The 23668-nt window shown below is 30.4% G+C and overlaps 1 protein-coding gene across 1 annotated transcript in view; it reads left to right on the forward strand.

Moving 5' to 3' along the window:
• Positions 1 to 23395, forward strand: part of LOC129234672 (basigin-like) — a 43566-nt gene extending 20171 nt beyond the window's left edge. The window contains exons 6-8 of the mRNA XM_054868715.1: positions 2660 to 2833; positions 5248 to 5383; positions 21202 to 23395. Of these exons, the coding sequence (XP_054724690.1) occupies positions 2660 to 2833; positions 5248 to 5383; positions 21202 to 21256 (365 nt within the window). The 3' untranslated portion in view covers positions 21257 to 23395. The remainder of the gene's footprint in view (positions 1 to 2659; positions 2834 to 5247; positions 5384 to 21201) is intronic.
• Positions 23396 to 23668: the final 273 nt, after the last annotated feature.

Genomic DNA, 23668 nt, shown 5'->3' on the forward strand with positions numbered 1-23668 from the left:
CGAAATTAACGTAGCGTGATCAGAGATTTGCAGTTAAAAAAATAATGAAAATACACATTTGAGTGCTGGAAAAAGTCTGAAGAATTTAATGAAACATTTTAAGTTTAATTTTCATCTAAAACTGTTATCCAAGCTCTCTGATTAGCTGGATTAAATGTGACCTCCTCCCGCAGAAACTTTCTTATTCGAGTGAAAAACTGAAAGGTTATGCTTTTCGTCACAAAATCAATAATAAGCAATCTCGAAACGTTTTGGAATGACGTCTTACTTACACACGAAAATAAATCCAACATTTTTGGTTAAATTGTTGGATAATTGTAAATAGAAGAAAAAATGAGGAATTTTTAATCTTAAGAACTTAGTTGGGATCAGTTAATCAGGACAGTGAAGGTGTTCTTGTATGAGAGTACACAGGGGCGGCAAATAGGGGGAGCAAGAGGGGGCGGTTGCACCCCCAAATATTTTGCGCAGAATATTAAGAAATCAGGAAATTCAATTTACCTAACGCGCAAATCAGTTATCATGTGCAATAGGAAGTTAAAAAAAAAAAAAATCTGCAGATGATCTTTAGTAAAAGTTGATGAAACTCGAGACCTGTCCAGCCACGAGCAAGTGTTTTACGCTATTTGGATAAAAACTTTGAAATTCATGAATCATTTTCAGAACTTTCATAATAAAAAAATAGATGGAGAATAAGTTTGTTTCAACTAAAGAAGAAATTTCCTCATATGGTTTAAATGCCTCATACTTGTAAGTGCAGTGTTAAGATGATGCATCTGCTTCCAATGTGAAAGGGCAGTGCAGTGTGACTGGCCCGATTTTTACGAGAAGTTTCTTGGTATTTTGAGTTCATTGTTGCGCTCATATTTTAAATATACGTTCAGTTAGTGAGTGAACATTGATTCCTCCTGTTAAGAGGCATATTTGAGCAGTTCAATACATTATATACTTTCATGGAAACTTCTTACAAAAGACACGCTATTTTTGAAAAAAATTCGTGCATCAACAAATACTTTTGCTGGATGAGGCACAAAATGGTCTTCAAAAGTTAAAGCTAGAACTCTTGATCGAGCTCCTATTAAGAGCTTTTTGTCAATTTGGATTTATTAGACATATTAAAAAAATAAATAAATAAAAAAGTGACAAAAATCCACATGATGATGCAAAGTCAAATGATTGACTAAATATTTTGTATCAAATAATAGATTCATTCAGTTTCTAATGAAATTAACGCAAGATTTAGTGATAAATCTAAGTTCAATATTATATGTGCAGGTTATTGAACAAGATAAATAAAATATTTCAGTTACAAGTAAAAGTTGTTGAACGAAGCAAAAAGAATTGTTTTGCGAAGAGCCAGTGTACTTCAATGATGAAAAATGAAGACTAGAGCACAAATTTGAAACTTGCATGGTTTTTTTTAAAGAGAAAAATTTTAAAGATGCGTTTTCTAACATAACTTTGTAGCTTAAATTATTTTTTCACCGATTTCAATCAACTCAGCTAACTGTGAAAGATCATTTTCGTATCTCAGAAGGTTTGAGATTTTTTTTTTTTTTGGTGCATGATGGGATAAGCGAGACTTTCATCTTCAGCTATACTGCCAAGAGCATGCCGCTGGATATTGACGGAATATAGTTTCAAGATTTCCCTTTCTTCTGGATTCCAAAAATCGTGCATTAAAAATTTACTTTAGAAACGGTAGTATCAAGATCGTTTCTGTTATAGCTGACTGTAAAATAAATTAAAAGTGTGGATATTAAAATTTGAATTTCTTTAATGACCTTACTTAAAAAAAAATGTACTCGTATTTAATTCCACATTGAGAAAATTCATGTTTAAAAAAACTCGACCCCCCAAATGAAATGTTGAAATGCCGCCCCTGAGAGTACATATCAGCATCAGAACTTGGTAGTTTTGATTTTTTGTTGAAATGATGAATCATGCTGTTTATTTAAATATTTTGAAAAACTTTTTTAAACTATTAGTACAAAATTTGGTTATCCAAAAGAACTTTGTTTTCAATCAAAATAATTATAAGAAACTCACAGTTTTCAACGTTTGCGTCTGGTGCCTCAAAATTTGTCCTTAAGCTTAGAAATATCTCCTATATTGCCAGATTTAAACTTAGTGTGACATACATGAAATACACATATTTAGAGATATCTGGAGGCTAGATTACGAAAACACTGCTTTGAAACGAAAAGAGAGCTAGAAATAGTAAGACTTAAGTGTGTTTTGAACACTTACTCAGAAATTATACAAAAAAAAAGAAAAAAAAAACCATTGAACTCTATATGCAGACGTTCAAATGTTGTTGTGGATGTTGAATGATATTCTACTAAATAAGAACTTAATAAAAAAAGTTTGATTATTCAATAATATATGGACATTTTTTAATGTGTACAAACACTTTTGTGAAAAAATTTCTGGCACTTTTTCGTCTTTGATTTTTTAAAAATTAAGTTTTAATATGTTATTAAAAAATTTTATGTAGTTTTGTTAAAAATAGATCATAGATCTTATTATTAAATACCTATTCCAAAATATTAATTTTAACCAATGGTTATCGACCTATTTCATTGAAAGTCGTAGGTGTACAAACACTTTTGGGAGCCACTGTATGTCACTATAAATATTAATGTGCCTATATTTGCAGGGGAAGAGGAAATTAAAGAAGATGATGAGCGAGTTAAATTACTAGATTTTGAAGGGTTAAAAAATGCCAAATTAGTTATTGAAGAAGCAGATTTTTCTGATAGAAATCATTATACTTGTGAAGCTTTCAATCAGTTTGATTCGTGCAATACTACAGTTTTTATAAGAATAAAAGGTATGATAATGTTTTAAACATTAAATTATTGATTATTATTCATGTTTTACCTGAGAAAAGTGCTTTTTTTATGTAGAAATACAAAAGTGACAACGAGCACTGGACCCAGTTAGGCTGGTATTTATCAATCCCCAGTGAAGATCAATAGCCTTTTCAAAACTATCTATCCCCTTTGCTTTTTATATCTTATATTGCTAAGTTATTTTAAGTGCTTACAATCCTATTGAAGTACAGTCTTAGGTCATTATAGTGCACACCTTGGGCCGAGGTTGTGTGTCAAAGTATAGTTTTTTGGCATCATATAGATAATTTCACGAATTTAAAAAATAGTATCCAGAGTATGTCAAATATATTTGCAAATCAAAATTAATTTTAACTGTAATGAGTATTAAATCTGAAATTATGCAATTCCACTAGTGCTCACAAATTTGTTTCACAATAAAAAGAAAATGTATTAAATGTCTTTGGAAAACTTCACACCAGAGCAGCTTTCTTTCTATCTGCTTAGACAAAGTTTTATTGCAGAGCTCTGTAGAACAAGTGGATATCATCAACTTCGTAAATGTACCATAAAATTCCCAATGTTAAATTATTTTATTCTAGAAATGTAATTTTTTATTCCTAAAGTAATTTGTCCACAAAAAAGATTATGTCAGTGTAAATGACTCTCAAAATAGTGAAGATGTCTCTATGAGAGAGGTTTCTAATACGTTAGACTGTCGGGAATTAAAAACTGCTTGCATAAGATTGGTGTCAGATCCTTTTTACTGTAAATTGATATTTATATGAATACATAATTTTTATAAATGATGCCTATATTATTTCCAGTAAGAAAGTTGTTTTCAAGAGAATTGTTGATGCATTGTTATTGATTTTAGAATTATTATTCATAATGCACTTTAAATTAATGGAACAATATTTGGTTAAATGAAACAAACTAAAGAATTTGCTTTCATTATTCAATGCCCATATCTAGTTCTTTTTTGTTGAGTTTGTAAGATTATGACCTTAAATGCATGTGTATAAATATGAAGATGTAAATTAAAAGTTGATAACCTTATGCTTTGATATGAAAGGATCAGTTTTCTAATGTGTCAAAACACTTTAAAAAATTAATTTTTTTACATTGATTCATCTGTGTAAAGAATGTACTTACAATCGAATAATACAGATGTAGTTGATTCAATAATGCTTTTAGTTCCTAATTTATGCTAAACTAGCTTTTATTGGTTTACTTTTGTAGACTTTTGTTTTTAACTCAAAGATTTACGGTCAAAATACTGTATCAGCAAAAATGGATGTTTGAAGGTAGGGTTGTAATGTAATTTATAAAACTTCATGGTATGTGTGTCTCGAAAACATCAAATACAGTAAAATCTCAGTAAGGGCTACTGAAGAGACCGCACGCTTTGTCCTTTAAATAGAAGTTTCCTTTCTTCGGTGGTAAATGAACAGATGCATCCATGTACTTAACTCAGGGTAGATGAATAGATGTTATGTCATGTACTTAACTCAGTAGTCAGTATAACTTCATAATAAACATAGACTATTAGCATTAAAGGTTAAATATTGAAAATATTTCAGATGTACTAAAAATTAAAAATTTTTAAAACTGAAAAAAAATATTGTTTTAAAAAATTAAATTTAAATTAGTAAGACCAAAGTTTTGTAATTCATTGAAATTATTTTGAAGAAATTTGTTATATAGATTTTTTTTCTGATGTCAAGTAAATTACAATGTTATACAATGCAAATACCAGTGGGGTCACCATTCAAGTTTTTTATACAACTTTTGTCATGGGCGGTGCAATATTTGTTGGAGCTGAGACCATATAAATAAATTGCTGAGAGGGAAAAGCATGAATGTATGCCTCAGCAAGAATTTTAGAATACATGCAGAAATTTACTTTTCATAATGTCGAGGCAGACTTTTACTTCTTAACTTTTGGTCAAAAAGTGAACCTTGAATTCTAATAAGTTTAGTGTTTCTCTTATATTATACTAATATTTAGTATTTCTCTAAGGTCCATTGATGAGAGGCAAATACATGGAAGTCCCTATTTAAAGGAAATGGGACCGTAAATAACGTCCCTTAAAGGACATACATCTGTATTATGAACTGACCAGTTGTTTTAATTGTATTTATCAAAACATTTCTGTTTGTGTGGAAGCTAGTTTTTGTTGACTTCTGAAGAAAAAAAAACTTTTGATGATGATATTTACCTTCAAAATGTGAAAACTTCGTAATTCTTGTGTTGAGATATTAGTACAAACTCTGCAACGGCAGTGGATGACCATTCTGATATGCTAGGGAATACTTTTTCCTTTCTTTTTCATAAAGATCTGGATTATTTTGTGCTCAAAAAATTTAAATTTATTAATGTATACTATTAAATACAAATAATCTCTTTCAGACAAGCTTGCTGCTCTGTGGCCTTTCCTTGGAATATGTGCTGAAGTAGCAATATTATGTACCATAATTTTTGTATATGAAAGAAATAAAAGTAGGACACAGTTAGACGAACCTGAAACTGATCTTCCAACTGAAAAGTATGTTCTTCCATTTTATTGTGTCTGTTTAAAATAATTTTTATACGTAAACAAAGCAAGTTCTTCACTACGAGAAGTGTAGCTATAAGAATAGCAAAATGGCTGTTATGTATTAGGATTATTTAAGGTCAAAACTTAAAACATTTGTACACCTCGTGAAAATGCTTTACTTAGGTAATTTGTTAAGCAAAAAAGCTTTTTCTTAATTTTTTTAAATGAAATATTGATGTCACGGGGTGCGCATTCGGACATGGGTTTTACTCTTCTCCATTATAGGTAAAAATTCCTCCAACTCGATTGAATTCATGCAATTTTTTAAACAGAAAATTGGATTTCTTACTATTAATTGTTTACTGTGTTATCTTGTTAAAAAGAACAAATATCAGCCTCATGACTTTTTAGTGGCTGTCACGTGTGGGACATTCATGTCACATATAAGACACTTAGCAATTTTCGGGAAAAATCCTTTTAGTTGTGTGCCCTGGATAAAACTTGAATTCATAATTAACAGCAACCCATTTTATGCATTTTAGTTCTTCGTTGGGAATTAATTCTGTTGAATTTTTAGATTCTCGTATTTGAACCTCTCTCTAAAGGCAGTAGGTTCTACTTATTATGTCCCTTTTGCACTGAATTGTATGGAAGCATGATAATTTCATTAATGGTTCGTACTTTTTCCCAGTAGCTTTTACTGTCTTTCTTCAATTTCCTCTTTTCAAATGTTGAATACTTTTGTGCTTAGTGTGAGTAGCTAAGTTAGCAAAATCTTTGGCATATTGAACTGTGTGCTTTTTGTTCTTAATCGTTTAAGGATCAATTCTCTTGATGTTTTCCTGCATGTTGTCAACAACTTCTTTTGCTTGAAAAATAACAAAATACATCCAAGTAAAAAGGCTCTGTATATTTTTCTGTTAACCCGTTCAGGACGAATGAGGCGTTTTTGCATCAGAGCTAGGTGGTTCTTCAGAGACAAAAAACACATCCGTGCGTTACGGTAAGTAGTAAGCAGCCGGCCTAACGACACTGTTCTGCGTTTTAGATTTGGAACGAAATGTTTACTATTAGATGGCGTTACTTATCCATGTTCTGTCCAAATGATTGCTCTCCTGCATTAGTATTTCTCTGTCTGATGTTAGAATGGGGTCTGTCAAGTGTCTGTGATTTATTGGATTTCGTGAAAAAAAATGTAAACATGTGCTCGCAAGTGAGAAGGGATACGTATACTCATTTTGAAGTGGATCTTTCTAGTTTCGGTTCCATTTATATTGGGATTGGAGCGGAGATATTCTAGCAAGGGGTTTTACTTTTATGTTCATTTGGTAGCCATGGTGAACACGTTTTATCTTTCCGAGGAAGAAATATCTTAATTTATGACTGATCCATCTATGGATCTTTTGGGTCACATTGAAACAACTATAAATTTTTTTTGTTGTTGTTCTTCATACAGTAGTTACTTTCGAAAATGATATGCTGAAAAAGAAGGCAAAGAACTTAGACGGAGATGTGTAATTTGCTAAAAGCAGAATAAAAGACATAACACTACGTATGAGTGTAAAATGCTCAATGCGCATTTATCTGTGCTTTGAAATTTTTCCTGCGGCTTTAAAATATTAATTGTTACAATATTCTTCAAGTATTTCATAATATTAAGCTTAAATATTTTCCCTGTTTCGTAGAAAATATATTGTTTAATTTTGGTACTTTTAATTATTGTAAAAAACAATATATTTTGCATTTTTATTGTTAAATATCAATTATTTTCATCCATTTTTTGTTATGATTGAAATTTTGATATATTTAATCATATATTAAAAAAATGGTTTCATTTCTGCTTAAAGTATACATTTTATCCATTATTATGTATGCGTACTTTCCGAAATTGCGTATTAGGCTTAGCTGGAAAAATTGTCTCGGCCTGTGCGCACAGTTCGCGTATAACAGCTGCCGTCCTGAGGGAGCGCTATCTTCTGCGAACTGCCGTCCCGAACGGGTTAAAGTTAAAATTTACAATGTACTCAGAGCAAGGTTTTTTAGTCCATGTAACTTCTTTCTTTGGGATTTCTCCCGCATTAATTCTTTTTCTGTCATGCTCATGTTTAAAGGAAAATTTTCAGAATTTTCTGTGTTGTCTGCTGCTGCTTCTTTTTCTTCAGCACAGATATTGTTTTACTATCCTCCTTATGAAAGTTTGGTTTTCCTCTTGTCTACTAGAACTTGTTGACAATATTTTGTGTTCTAAAAGCTAAATAAAGTGAAAATGTGAAGCTGAAGAAAAGAGGCTTCTTTTTCTTCATCACAGATATTGTTTTACTATCCTCCTTATGAAAGTTTGGTTTTCCTCTTCTCTACTAGAACTTGTTGACAATATTTTGTGTTCTAAAAGCTAAATACAGTGAAAATGTGAAGCTGAAGAAAGTACTTATACAAACTCTGATATTAAAAAGTAAACGTTGATAAAATAACTATTGCCACCATTTAATTCCTATTTAATAACATTTTTTAAAAATGTTTTTGTGAAAGGTATTTTTATTTTCATAACTATGAAAATTCCTCTTCTAACAAATCTAAAGATTGCAAATAAAAACGAAGTAGCATTTATTTATTTTCATAAAGTGATACTTTTGTTTGAAATGCCATGAACGCAGCATCACATGTAGAACAACATTGATTATCTCATAACGAATTACGGACTTGACATTTTTTAAAAATATTCTCGGAAACCTTTATACATATTAAGATTACTTAATCAGCCATCATTATTTCAAGCTTCAAATCCCAGTTGAATACTACCCAGTTGAATCTAACTTACTTTTATTCTGTCATGTGTATGACATGAATTCGTGATAATTTTTTAATTTGTTATAAAGTAATTTATACTGCAACACTATTCTTAAAATTATGCATAAAATGAAAAAAATGCATATATTTTTTAAATTCTAGCTGCAGAAATATATTAGGAGAAGAGATAGAGCTCATTGGCTCTCCTTATTTATTTATTTATTTATTTTTTGAAAATGAAAACTTTTTTAAAGCTCCAAATTCAGATGACCTTAATTTTTTGAAAATTAAAGTCCTAAAACACAATTGTGAACCATCTTTAATGATGGTAACCCTTTATGACCCAAATTCCTTTACATTTTGAAAAAAGAGTTAGAAACTTATTTTTTACATATATTATTACATTAGAAACACTTCTTTATTTTTCTTAATTAAAAAATGGGAGGAGAGAAAGAAGTTTAAGGTGAGATATATTATTTTGGCATGAAAAAGTCCTAATTACTGAATATTTAGGCATTTTTATGGGATTTTTTTTTTTTTTTTTTTTTTTTTTTTTTGGGTTCCACTGGACCATAAAGGGTTAAGAAAAGGAATTGGTTCCAGAACTCTCTTCAAAAAAATTTTTTTTTAATTGAAGTGCCAGAAACAGTTTTAGGTGCTCATTGGTGATGTTCGGTCTTCTCCTTGACAGTTTTCAAAATTTGTTTTATTTTGATGTTTCAAAAGCATCAAAATGGATGTTGCAGCCTTAAATTGTGACATTTGGCTTGTAATACATTTGAAAAAAACAGAAAAAAGTTAATGGTCTAAATTTTAGAACTTCAAAGCTTTTTATTATTATTATTATTATTGCAAAATTTTACTATTATAAAGCTGAAGAATTTGCCTGACTTAGGTAATTGAACTAATGCATAAATGTTGGACATTTGATGTTTGATAAGTTTACAATTCAATGTTAATAGTAAATTTAAAGTGCTCTAGAATTGTGTAGAAAATTTTCGGGGGAACACTTTTTGAAATAACTGTACTACTATTTTTCACATTAAAGTTTAAAATTATTTCAGAAGCGTCTTTAGTTTAGTAGTTTGATTCAAATTCTGTTTTGAATAGTTTGTTTTTTTAATTAAAAGTTTTTAAAAGTTTATTTTGCTAAAATAGTCCCAGCATTACTAAAAAATAGTTATATTAGTTACCCTTACCTAAAAAAAAGTGTATAGTTTTTAACACCCATATCGATTTTACTGGAATTAAAATGGTTCTTGTGGTATTTCTTTGAAGATGAGATATTTCTTTTTCATTAACTTTGACATAGTTTCAGGGGTCACTCTTGTACCAAACAGCATCAAACCGAAAAATCAGCTACTAAAGTTATTTTGAAGTGTTTTATGCCCCAAAATGAAAATGTTATTTATTTATAATTAATATTATTATTGGCTTTTATTTATTTATTTACTTATTTTTTGTAATATATTATTTTGAAGATGATATAGCTTCCAACTTTTATCCTTTACGCTTAAAATTTACGCATTTTGGACATTATTACATGTTTACGGTACACAATGCAGGCTCGATTTTCTATGCATTTAGAAATTCCTTTATATTTTCCTCTAACACTTAATCATTTCTGTCTGCTAAGTAATTCAATTGCCTAGCCATTAATAACTCTCTGTTGATGCTTGTTTTCTACCCTCATTATATTGTATCTTCTACTCAGGATTAGCACTTGTGCATTGTTTCGCCATGCACATTTGGAAATTTCAATCCAGTTGCCTACAGGTTAGTTCAAGTAGGAACAATTACGATAAAATTTTATTACATTTTAGAAAGTTTTTAACAAAATTAGTGTAGAGGTGCGACATCGATGGCAAAACATCAAAGTTAGAAATTAAACCGATGATATTGATACATCAAACCAAAAAACATTGATGTTTTAAAACATGGATCTTTTTATCAATGTATAACATACAGTTTTGAGTATACTACACTAATTTAAGCAATACAAAAGAATAAGTACCCAACGAATATATTGAAAATACTGAACCTCAAATCATGAATATAATTTAATAAGAATAATTTCGCAACATCTTGGTGCTATAGTAGGGCAAGAATTGATAATATAAGACAAGCACCAAAATATTTTCAAACTGAGTGAAACTAAAAGTAAATTTATATCAAAAAAGGATCTAAGAAAAAATGTATCAAAGTACTTACCGTCAGTTGAATGATGAGAAAAAGTTGTGCTTATTATTTTAAAAATATAAAATTAATTCTAACAATAATTTTCAAAGGCAAGAAAACTGTTAGTTAATAATTAAACACAAATTGTAAGTAATAGAGGGACAACTTGTTGGGGGAAATCGATAAGTAACCCCAAATATTGGTGTTGACAGTTTGGAAAAAAAGTTTGTTTACTTTGTTCCCCAGAAGCGCATTTCTCTTTTCGCAGACTATCCCACCAGTCAGAGAAACATCTCTTTCCGATGGAACAGAAGTTGCCATCACTATCAAATACTTTAAAGCATTTTTTACCAGCTCTGAATTTTCAAAGTTATAATTTTTGAAGTAGTAACATATAAGTTTTTTCTTTAATTTAAGAACTGGAGCCTTGAAATAGACTGCAAGTTCTGGCACCAGACTACCAGTGTCAGGTTCTTTCAATAGCTTTGACCTCTTCCTCACTCTCTAGTTAATCTTCTTCTATCTTGTAGTGATCTCTTCCCAAAAATCATCCTCTACATAGCAAAACTGATCTCATAAAATGGGTGCAGAAAAATGATTTTTTTTTTGGCAACTCCATAAGTAAATGTAATTACCTAGTGAAAAAATTGGAGAAAGTTTTATGGTAATTTTCAATTAAAATGCAAAAACATCAACAACGAAACCAAAACATTGATGGTCCAAAAGCATTGATTTTTCCAAAACATTGACATCAATGTCGCACCTGTAGTGTAAAGTGATGAGTGTCACAGGGTTATTGAGAAACCAAAACCAAAAAATTGGAGTTGGAATTTGAGATTGAATGTCAAGCAGGTTTATTTTCTTGGTCAGAGATAAAAACTTTTAACTTTTTCAATTTTTTTCTGCCACAAAACTTTGTTTTTCCTTCTACAAAAGTTTTTATCTGTTCCAAAACTTGATTTTTGCTTGCTACAAAAGTTTTATCTGTTATAAAACTTGATTTTAACTGCTAGGAAGGTGGTCATTATTTTCCCTGCTACAAATATGGCTGAGTGTGACCTCTGATTTAGAACAATGCATTTTCTAAAATAGAAATACTTTTCTTTTTTTTTTTAAACTACAAAATGCTTTAAATTTTGCTTGTATTAAGTGTACGTTGATTCGTGAATTCATGTGTGTCAGAAAGCTTGTTTTTTTGAGTATGACTTAGTAAAGAATATTTCAGTTCTCTATTTAGGCATTAGTCACCTTGTTCTTTCCTTTTCAAGATAAAAATCAATTTCAATTAAATATTAAAAAAATAATAAAAATAATAGTGGTATGAAACAATTTAAAGGCAATAATTTCCTATTCTGTAAGTTAATACCAATGAATTGACATTTATCATCAGTAATATTTCTAATAAAATGACAGTCTGCAATCAACAATTATTCGATTTTGTATTTGGTACTACGCCAATCGCCTGATTTTTTTAACATTTCACGAATTAAAAAAGTTGACTTATACACCAAATAATACCAGGTTTGCAGAGTTTCTTTTTTTTTTTTTTTTTAATTTTTTCAACTCCTATTAAAATACTTTTTAAATTTCCCTTCAAAAGTACTTATTTTGATACTTCCATCCTGCCCAATTATATTATATTTGGATTAATCAAAAGCAATAAACTATTCAGAAATAAATAAAAAATGATTCCATAAGGACTTTGCAAATTGTAGACCTAAAAGTCTAGTTCTTTGAGTTATTAAGATTTTATGTCTTTCTAATTTTTCTCTACTTATTATAAAAGGATCGCGCAAAGGAAACAGTGTATGTGTGCAAGTCAGTGGCGTAGCTACAATTTGTGCGACCCAGAATGCCAGGAAAAGGAGCTAAATACGAACAATAGTGCTGCCCTCAAGGAAAGCAGATGTTCTCACTCAGGGTAATTTTATTCTCATAGTAAAACCAAAGAATATATTTTTGACAACAGGTCCCCCCTTCCCCCACTCTTAAAAGTCTCATTGTAGATTATAATATATATCTTGTTGGGATTATGCAGAGGGCCCATTTATAGAAAGATTACATTTTCTGAGGTTCCCTTTTTAACAAAGAAGATCAAGTTTCATGCATGGAGTTATCTTATACATGTATTGAAGTAGACTTTTTTTATCTAGCATGTTCTTTTTCTTTTACTTTCTTCAAATTTAATTCAGGAAATAATTTTGCAAACATGAAATAATTACAGAAAAAAGAAATTAACATCTGAAACATGCACGATATTCCAACCTTTCTTTGAAATGGTAATCCACAAGAAAGGGAAAAGATTTTTGACCTGCGTTTCTTCACTTTGTTATTTGCTCAATGCATCAGTTTCCTTTGCCGCCCTTTTGTTGACATTTTTTTATTGATTTTAATAGAAGTTTTTGTTACCATATAAGTTTGTTGATTTAGTTACTATTTTTTATTTTAATTCCATAACTTTATTTCAAACTTTGTTATTTCAATTTTGATTTCCCTAATATAGATTTTTTTTAGTTTTATAAAAGTTTTATTGCCAGAGTGCTTTTTGAACTGTACCTCAGAAAAACAAGCCTATGGAGTGTTCTTCCAGTACACCTTTTAATTTATTTTAACGCCCTCCTCTACAAAAATCAGCCATTTTGCCGCTTGCTCAAACTCTGCCTCAGAGCATGATCAAGTTTAGATTTTGACAATGTTCACACTATTACTGAAGTGCTTGGAATGTCTTCGAACCAGATCCTAATATTTTGGTAGTTAAGAGCATGTTAGATGGAAATAGAACTTCTCATAAGTCAAGAAGAATCTCTCTTAGCTCTGACTTGCAAACCCGTCTCACAAACTTTTAGCATCTTTGGAGTCACACAAGGTCTTCATCAGTGAAAAGCTGAAATTGGCTGCACTGATTGGTAGGGGCAGATACAGAATACCATTTTCGGGGGAGGGGGGGGGGTCATGCTGAAGAATGATCCCCCCTGCTTGAGTGTCAATAAAAAGCACCAAATTAGCCAGAAATAAGGCACTTAATAGGACACAATAGTTATATCATAAAAATTATTTTTATTTGCAATGATAAGAAATAAAATTTTAAATATTTACTTACAAAAATAATTCATGAATTGAAAAAACTGAAAAATCATTTACATTTCATTCATAAAGAGTTTGAACACAGCATCGATGCATACTATTCTTGACACGCGGGGGGCGGGGGGGGGGGGCATGACCACCATGACCCTCCTCTTGTATCCACCACTGCTGGTTGGTCTCTTATTCTTACTCCATGTGCATTCTTTCTCTTGGATTTTGTTAAACTCCCTTTTCAATGATCTTACAATTATTAGAAGCATTTTTGCATTTTTGACCACTTCATCGATGTTGAAATCATTGCTAACCTCTGTAAAATAGCAGATTGCATCACACATTGATTGCATCATTGCCAAGACATATTAAACAAATGAACAATTTCAAACTGTTGTTCTCTGAAGCAGCAGTTCTTTTGATTGACATTGTAAAAAAGACACATTCCATAAACTAAAGAACTGTGTAATAAAATATTTTGTATTTAAAGTGGTCGAAAAAAAAATTAATGAACGTACAAGTTAAAATATCTTATATTCTATGATGCAATAATAATGAAATAACTTTGCATTATTAACATAAGTAAAAAACGAGTTTGGAGCAAAAAAGTCAGTTGTCATGATTTTCATTTTTGAACTTTTGCTCAGTTTATAATTTTTCTTCTAATTTCAATTTTATATTAGTTAGATAATTACCAATAAAAATCTCTTGTTAAAGCTTTTTTTTTTTCCATTTTAATCCTTTGAATTTAAAAACTGCTGTGACTTTTTGTTACAATACTTTAAATTTCTTCAGGCCTGTCATTTCAATTTTTTGGCGAAGGGTGCGAGGAATATACAGAGGAGTCTTCTTGAATTGCACCAGGGATGTGTTTTTTCCAATTTCAGAAACTTGAATTTTGTCAGTGAATGTGGCATTTTTTCACATTTTGCTCTGCAATTGTTTACGTATATTTTTTAAAAAGTCTGCCAGATTTATGATGGTTGTGACTCTTATGAAACTATTACTTTTCATCAATGTATAAAGTAAATACTTTTTTTTGCTCGTCAGTTCTTTCCATCACAATTGCTTGAAATCAAAAAAATGTGTCCTTAACTTTTGAATCAAAACACATGGCAAACTTTCTGAAATTTTTACTAAAGAAATTTTTTTTCGCGTAGTGAGTAACATTGACAGCTTCAGCATTTTGAAAACCACGTGAATAAGGACAAACTGATGTTGTTGCCAAATGCAGATCTAGTGGAGGAGAGGGAATCATCCCCTCACCCTAAGCATACAATTTTGCCTAAACTGTTTTTTGAGGGGATTCATTTCAGTCCTCGAAAATTGTTCTTCACCCCCCCCCCATCCCCCCCACTTTGGTAGTGGTTTCTTTTCAGAACCAGAAACTGCCCTTGGCTGTTGCTTCCAATAAACTGCATAGTGTGCTTTGATAAACTGAGATATGACCTTTACAATATTTACTTTATTTTGACATAATAGGAAAGAGTAATTGGAGCTGAGTTGAGTTGACTTTTGCAGTAGTTTTACAAAAGTATTAAAACTCAAATCTGCATCAATAACATCAGTTTTTTTCTCTGAATGTCCCCAAAACAGATAAAACATTGTAAAGGTCATTGCTCAAATTATCAGAGACACATTATAATATCTTGTAGCATGCAATGGTGGCGATTGAGACTTATAGTGGTGGGGGGGGGGGGCAAAAAAAACTAAAAGCAATGAGACTTTTAACGGCAGGAAAAACTGAAAGAAGAATACAAAATTTTTTGGTGGGGGGGTGGTTTTGAGAACATTAAAGCAGATTAGTGGAAATTGATGTGAGTCTAACAAATTAACTCACGTTTTTTCTTAGGATTTTGATAAATTTTGTACACACTAACTTTCCCTGAAGAAACACTTAAACATGAGTTAGACTTACATTATTTAGCCCGAAGTGTAGGGAATCCTCCAAGGTAGTGAGCGAAGCCACAGGGCTTCGCTACTGTAACAAAAATCTAGAACAACATTGGTGACATCATGGGACAGGAGCTTGGATGTGGCTGGCGAGAGATCAGAAAGGTGTAATGGACAGAGAGAGCTGGGGCGGTGTGTTTTGTAGAATGAATCGGGGGGGGAGGGTAATTTTCTTGTTTGATGTCAGAGTATTTTAAGTTACTTGTGATTTTATGTGGTGATTCTTTTGCAAATGTGAGATGTTGAACATTTTCCCCCATTAAAGAGTTAAAGCCATCAAGTTGTCATATCTTCATATCAAAATAACTTAATCTTTTCAGGTGTTACAAACACTTGGTAATAACTTTATTAAACAAGTATGGCTTGTTTAAGTAAAACAATTGATTTACTAATATCTATAGTGCCTAGAAAGAGTAGTGTGCCAATCGACAGAGAAAAAGTGAGGTCAGATCTGAAGAAAAATCCAGATGGCGCTGCGCCATCTGGATTTTTGGGAGAGCACGTTATGTTTCTCAATCAGACTCGTTTTAAATCGGCGATTACATGCTAATTTCGCTGCTTAAAAGCCCCGTTTTTTGGATCGAACTTATTTCATCTTAAAAGATAGATTCTGGAACAATTTTTATGTTTGGCAGGGGTGTTTATTTATTTTTCAAAGCTACACGACCATTACTTGACCCCTCTTTGATGAATATATTACAATATAAGCTTTTAAAGCATTTTTAAGAAAAAAATTTATTGAAATTTTAGCACTAGTTTGTTATCAATAATGGTTTCGTATTTTACTTTATTTCGTCAGATATTTCATTAGCAAATGGCGTGACCTTTCATCATTCTTGGAATGATAAAAGGAAACGGTCATTCCATAGAAATGTCAACCTCAACCTTAGAAATTGTTTTCCCACAAAGTCTTAATTGTGACCTATCATTTCATTCAGCATACTTTCTAGTACATAAATCCAGTAACAGTTTGCAAAAATTTCATTCGGTGTTTTTCTTCTGGCTCTAAATGTGCGAGGTTGTAGAAAAGGCTTAGCATGTGCAAAAAACATACGTTTACGTTTTCTTGTGTAATGTAAAAATTTTTGCAAATTTTTAAAAGAACTGTGTTTATTCTAAATGATTAGATGTTGGCCCAATAAAATTGACTTTTATTTTTGCATACATTATAAGATAAGTATTTTAATTAGTTTGATTATTTCACTGAAAATATTTACGTTACGTTAGTCACGAAAATGTACTATTTTCTGCTTAAAAACTAAACCAGATGATTGAACCAAACAGAACTTTTTATTTTCTTCCATCTGTGTCATATCTACATAAAAAGTGCAAAATATTTATTTCAGTATCAGTAGATATAAAATAATTAGTGTGACTAACGTAACATTTGAGCTGTGACTAACGTAACAGTTTGCATGTTACTAACGTAACATTTTAAAAAATGACTGCTGGTATTAAAAATTTATTTAATTTAATGTACAATTTTATGAACAATTTTGAATATGTAGCGATTCTATATTGATTAAAAATATAAAGTGTGAAAAATACCAGTAACATTGTGGACCTTCTGTTTACTTAAAAAAATACTTTTTTAAAGGTCTTTATAAAGTACTTCCAATTTAAAGAATTATTTTTTAAAAAAAAAGTGAGTAAATCAAAATGAGTACTCTGCTGAATGTGCATTCAACACAAGAATCCAAGCTTAAGAATTAAGATAGTAGAAATACAGTCTTAACAAAGGAGACCGTCTTTATTTTTTAGAAAATACATCTCCACCCATTATTAAAATGAAGTAATGGCTGCTCGTTGGAAAACATTTGAAGATGTTACATGATACAGTGACAATAAGCGCTGCTGCCATATATTTCGGAAAATGCAAGAATGATCATTTAGAAATTCAAACATTTGCGGTGATATCTGGAATTAAAATGCATTCTGCAAAAACGTTCGATTTTTTTTTTTTTTTTCAATATTACATTTTAGTTCAAAAGGATGCACAACACTATTCATTCGATGAATCAGTAAACCTTAAAAATAATATGCCTTGAAAAGTACTACAGAGTTTCTGATAACGATAACTAGTATATCAGCGGAATACCAGAATTCGGTGAAACTATCAACTTGGATAAAGTTAATTTTTTTAAAAGAGAGATATTCAGAATTTAATTAGTCGAAGAATGATGTTATTCAGTTTGAAAAAGCAGTTTTTTATCTGTTTATTTTTTTTTCACACATTCAATTTGAGTTAATTGAATTGAATCCTTCCATTCAATTTCTTACACTAATATAGAAAAAAAAGTAAAGAACGAACCATAATGCAACACAAAGAAGGTTCCTAAAATATGTAAAAGTAATATAAGAGCAAGAAATTAATTTTAAAAAGTGTTTTATATGCATTCATTGCTTGTTATTCGATGGTTACGTTAGTCACGTTACGTTAGTCACACAGTTTTTTCGTAAAAGTACCATTAAGGGCCAAAAAGGATTCATCTGTAACAAATCTGTAGTACATCTTTAAAAATAGATTGTTTACCTCTTACAAATATATCGACTAATTTTAAATGCCTGCGTAAGTTTCAGAAAAATTTGCCTCATAACATAAGCATTGTTTCTCAGGGGTTGTAAAAATGTTACGTTAGTCACGATGCCTTTTTTTGGTGAAAAAAACATCTGCCAGCGCTTATTTTGCTTCAAATTCTTGATAGAAATGAAAAATAGTCACCTTGTACATTTTAAATCTGCATATTAAACCAAAACACATTTATTTTTACTCCAGGTGTAAGTAAAAAGAGTTTGAAAATCAGCTGTGAATGTTACGTTAGTCACTATGGAATGACCCGAAACTGGATAGTAAAATTTGTCAAAATAAATTTTTGAAGTACTGAGTGTCTCTTATTTAATTATTAAACCTGCTTCTGAATTATTTCAGCTAATTAAAATACCATTTGCTAAAATATGCATTCCAAATTTGGAAATGTGATACAAAATAGAGAAGTTAGTAAATTTAGAATTTAATTTTATGATTTAAAAACAAAAGAATAGTTTATAGAAGTTGTGTTTTAAAGGATTTTGTCTCATTATGAGGGTCACGTTTTGGGGGGTGTTTGGTAAAATTTCAGGGGGGAGGAGCATGACTTTTGGGGGGTGGGTACCTGTTGCTAAAATTACTGCATTCTACTTGGTAAATAAATGTTCCGGTAATTTATTCAAATTATAATTAGCTAAATCAGGGGGTGCCATCGGGGGGAGAGGAAGTGGGGGGAGGGCTCGTGATGGAGACTACACTAGCTCAAATATCAAAAGAATGCATTTAAAAAGAATTCCAGTCTCAATTTAAGTTGGAAATTGGTGTTGCATTTCAAGCGCAAAATTTCCTCCACCTTATGCTGACTGGGTATAGAATAGCTATAAGAGTGTTAAACAGCAAAAAAGAAATAATAAATTCCTTACTTTATTTTTTATTCAAAAGTTTAATTTGCATGAATAAAATTTGAATAATAGAAGTCTAACATAGTTATTTTTCTGTTGTGCTTTGTTGTAGCCATATGATAGTTTTCTCTTTTTCATGGATACTTTTTAGTAAACATTTTACTAATTGGTTATTTGCAAGACTCATTTTTCCATTTGCATTCTATCTGATCATATGGAATTTTATACAGTGGCCAGTTTACCATGGTATGGATTTATTTAATAACTTCACCCTTGTGTTATAAGCATTATGACAATGTTCCTAATTAAAGCCGTTCATTTTATAGTATCTCGGTGACATTATATTGGTAATAGTATTTGCTTGAAATGTTATTTTACGTCCACATTCAAAGCATATTTTTGCATAATACGAACTTACCAAAAAATAGATTAATTGGCCTTAAGTGATTCTAAAAAAAAATTTTAAAATAAAGTCATGAAAACTTTTGTATGAAACATATTGTATGGGGGGGGGGTCAAGGCACTATTCAATTTCTGGGCCCCCTCCAAAAGTTATTTCTGTATCCGCCCCTGTGCAATCGTAACTAGTGATGTGCCGAAAAGTAGATCCGCGGATACGGGTATGGATCATTAGTATCAAGATCCGCATATGCAGATACAGATCTCAAGATTTTTGTACCCAACACAACTATCCAAGTGTAAAATTTCTTACGGAAGGTATTCCCGTCAGGGTTATGGCACTGTCTCTTCAAAAAATGTCATCTACGGCAAAAATATAATCAAGATTATGATTTACTCTTTAAAGAAATGTATCAGTCAAAATTGAGGAAGAGTTGGAAGGAATGGGTGCACAACTAGACCCCATTAGGAGTCTACATACCAAATTTCAACTTTCTAGGACATACTGTTCTTGAGTTACGTGACATACATAGACACATACATACATACAGACGTCACGAGAAAACTCGTTGTAATTAACTCGGGAACTGTCAAAATGGATATTTTGCATGTCTATACGTTCTTAGGCACTTATCCACGTGTGGTCTAGTTGAAAAAAAAACTCTACATTCATTCCGGGGTGAGTAAAATGGAAATAAATATTGATTTTGGAGTGAAAATTTTTTCGTGAATACAATGCTTCCTTTTTTGTAAAAGGAAGTAAAAGAGGACATGTCCCAGAGGAAAGACCTCATATTAAGATGAATTTTGCAGGTCAGAACACACATTGTTAACAAATATGAACTGACAGCAGACAGAAATTTTAAATCATTGAGCTTTTTCTCCTTATCTTCCGATTATGAAATTGTTACCAATATCTCGTATAAAGGCTTGAAACTGCATTTAAAATTTACTTAACAAGAATATAGCTCCTAATATAACTTGGAAGTTCCAAATAAATATCAAATGCAGAAAACTTTGTTCTTTCAATCAGGGCCATTATTTTTAACTGTTAAATTTTTACTACCATAATTGTGAAAAACGTTAAGTCAGTTTTTAAGTAATATCTTCCGTAATTTAAATTCTACAAAAAGGAAGGCCAAGCTAAGAACACTTTCAATCAAGTCACCTTTGTAACAAAAATAGAACTATCAAAATTGGTTCATCTGTTTAAGAGCTACGATGCCACAAATAGACACACAGATACACACTTTAAAAACTTATTACCCCCTTCCTTTTTGCGACGGATGTACGAATTTTCTTCTGAAGTGATATCTTAATATTTAAATAGGGAATAAAACTGAATTTAAACAGAATTTAAGAATCTTTTATTCAAATAGTTAAGAATTTTTAGAATAGAAAAGATCCGTTTAAGATCCGCCAAAGAAGTAACGGATACATATCTTTATTTTCCCTCGGATATCCGAAACATTACTAATCATAACTGTACAGTACTTTCTTCAATTGTATAATTCAAAAGGACACCTGCAGATTTGTCGGACCTTCTGTCCCAAATATTTCTAAATCAGGCCATGAACATTTCTGCATCTATCTAAGAATTTTTGCAAAAGTTTTGTGTTCAATATTAATCCTTGCTAGAAAGAAGATCAATAGTTTAACTGTAATTTTCCAAAAGAACTGTTAAGTTAGTAATCTTCTTTTTCTTGATTTTTAGGTTAGTCTTCAGTAGATTTGCATGTTATTCTTCAGTTGATTTTAAAGTTATTCTTTAGTCAATATTGGGGAAGTTTTAATAAATGCAATTTTTTCTTTACAAATACTAATTTATTCTGGTTTTGAAGCGCATCAATCTATCAGCAAAAAGATTTCTATGTTCTTATTTTTGCTTCGTGTTTTAAAGTTATGTAGAATTTTATCATCTGATAATCAATTGAGGTGATTTTGTAAAATGTAATTTGATGTGTGTAATGAAGTTGAAAACATAATTTACTCTATTTGTTTTCTAGCAAGCATCATCGTGACCAAAAGGCAAAGGGGCAGGACATAAGACAAAGAAAGTAGCCTTTCTTTGAGTCAACCTATTCAGCCGTGATACAAATAATTGTTTTGTGTTCTCATTGAAAATTTTGTGTTTAATTTGTTTGCCTTCTTCATATCTTGATTCGCGTAAAATATGTTGATCTTGAATTTGATTGTTACCTAAAATCATTTTAAAGTGATAAAGCATTTATATTTATCATTTCTTGTATTTATCAATTTTCATGTGAGAAGTCATATATGCATCCAAGAATGCATAGCTACAACGAGAACATTAGCAATGTCAGTTAAATGTTGTACAAGTTTTAGTAGATGTTTGTGTGTAGTGTGCCAGGACCTATGGAACTCCTACTAGTATTCTTGTTCATGCGTGTTAATGTCTACTGCAATAAATAATTCCTCTAATGTGCTCACTTCTGAAAAGAATATTTTCATAAGGCAAGATGTTCTTGTGTTTGTGAATTATCCTGCATATGATAGCCTTATGTGATGTTGCACTTTTCTGTTCTCTTTTTTAGATCTGAAGCAGATAATTTTTATACTCAAGATGATAATCATAGAACGTATTTCCTTTTCCCTCAATGAGAGGAACATATTTTCATGTGTGTTATACCTACATGAATGTTTTAAGTTGATGTTTTTGTACTATATTCGAAAGCAATCAGAGCTTCAAAACGCAAAATGATATTTTTGAAGAGCCATGTTAAAATTTAACATAAAGTTAACGTTAACATTAAAAGCATTTGCTAAATGCTTTGAAAATATTTCATTTCATTCTTAAAACAAGGAACTGACAACTTCATTTTGCTTTTGAAACCTTAAAAAAAGCGTTTGGATTCAAAAAAAAATCATTCTTTAAGAAGCAGTATTTTCTGAAAATTTTCTTTTGATTCTTGAATATTTTCTAATTTACAGGTCCATCATACAAAATTATCTAAGATGACAATAAAGAAGACTCCCTTTTGCTCCAATAAAAGCTTTGTACTAAATTAATTTTACACAAATAAATTGTTTCATCTTCATATTTTTGAACTGGAATTGAAAAATTTATTTTAAAAACTTTGTATTTTAAAACTAATATTGAAGTCAGTGCAGTAGTAGTGATGTGGGGAGGGGGAGGGCACAGTTTCCCCAAAATATTTGTTCTATTACAGTATTAATAATGCAAATTAAATGTGAATTGGTTACAAACCAAAAAACTCTTTTTTTTTATTTAAATATTTTTTTAAAAAGATCAATTTTTTTAAAGAATTAAAATGCTTACTTCCTATATTTAAAATTGGCATAAGTTATCTAAGCTGACTTTTTTTTTTCAGCCTAACAAAATTGGCAAACCATGAAATATATCCTGTTAAAAGGTGTGTTCCTGCGGATATTCCCCCCTCCCCAACTGCAGCACTGATTGAAATTTACAGAATATGAAAACTAACTTTTTAAAGCCATAATAAATTTAGCATCCAAAAATTTCAAATTTTTTGAAATAATACTGCCAATATATTGATAGTTATTTCAGGAAATTCAATCAAAATTTTGTTGTCACCTTTATTGCAAAGTTCAACAAACAACTTTTAATATTCAGCTTTAACTTTTTTTTTTTTTTTCAAGTTATTTTATTACTTCAATTATAAATGTGTAGTGGTAAGAAAAAGGCTCTTCATTTAAAAAAAAAAAAAAAAAAAGGGACTTTGATGCTCTGATATGAACTTAGATGAGAGTTCAAACTCATTTGTAGACTTTTAATTTTCATTATTTTTTAGGTGTTGAATTGTTCTATGTAGATTAATATTTGTCTTTTGAACATTCTCTCTTAAGCTTTCTTGATTCTTGTGTTTCAGTTATAGTCTTCATACATGAAAAGCTAGTCAGTATTTTAAACATAGTCAAAGACATTATGTTGTATTAAATAACATTCTTGTTTAATGTATAAATTTTTTTCATTATCAATTTTTATCCTTTATTATTGTGTATTTTATTGGAGAGAAAAAAGGATCTCATTGCATATAGTCAGACCTTCAGATAAGAAAGCAGACTAAAATAATGTTTAAAGCAATTATATCTGTTCATGGTTTTGTAGTATCCATCTCAGTTTTATATATATATATATTCTGAATTAATGTCACACATTATTTTGTATAATTACCTTGTTTATTAATTGTAAAAAAAATTCTAAAAAATGTGTTGGGAAACATGATTGAAATATGGTTGCTTTAAAATAAGAATTTCAAAATTCAATTTTTATTATTAAATACTTTTGCTGTAAATATCTATTTAGGATTGAAAATGCTTACAAAATTATTTATTGTTTTAATGCTTTAATCACTAGTACCAAAAATGGTTTTAATTGATTTCTCAATCAATTAAAATCATTTTATTTTGCATTTAAAGAGATATATTTCTGAGTGCATTGATTTTAAATGAGTCTTGAAATTCTGAAAT

This window comes from Uloborus diversus, chromosome 1 (assembly GCF_026930045.1).
Source record: "Uloborus diversus isolate 005 chromosome 1, Udiv.v.3.1, whole genome shotgun sequence".
NCBI lineage: Eukaryota > Metazoa > Arthropoda > Arachnida > Araneae > Uloboridae > Uloborus > Uloborus diversus.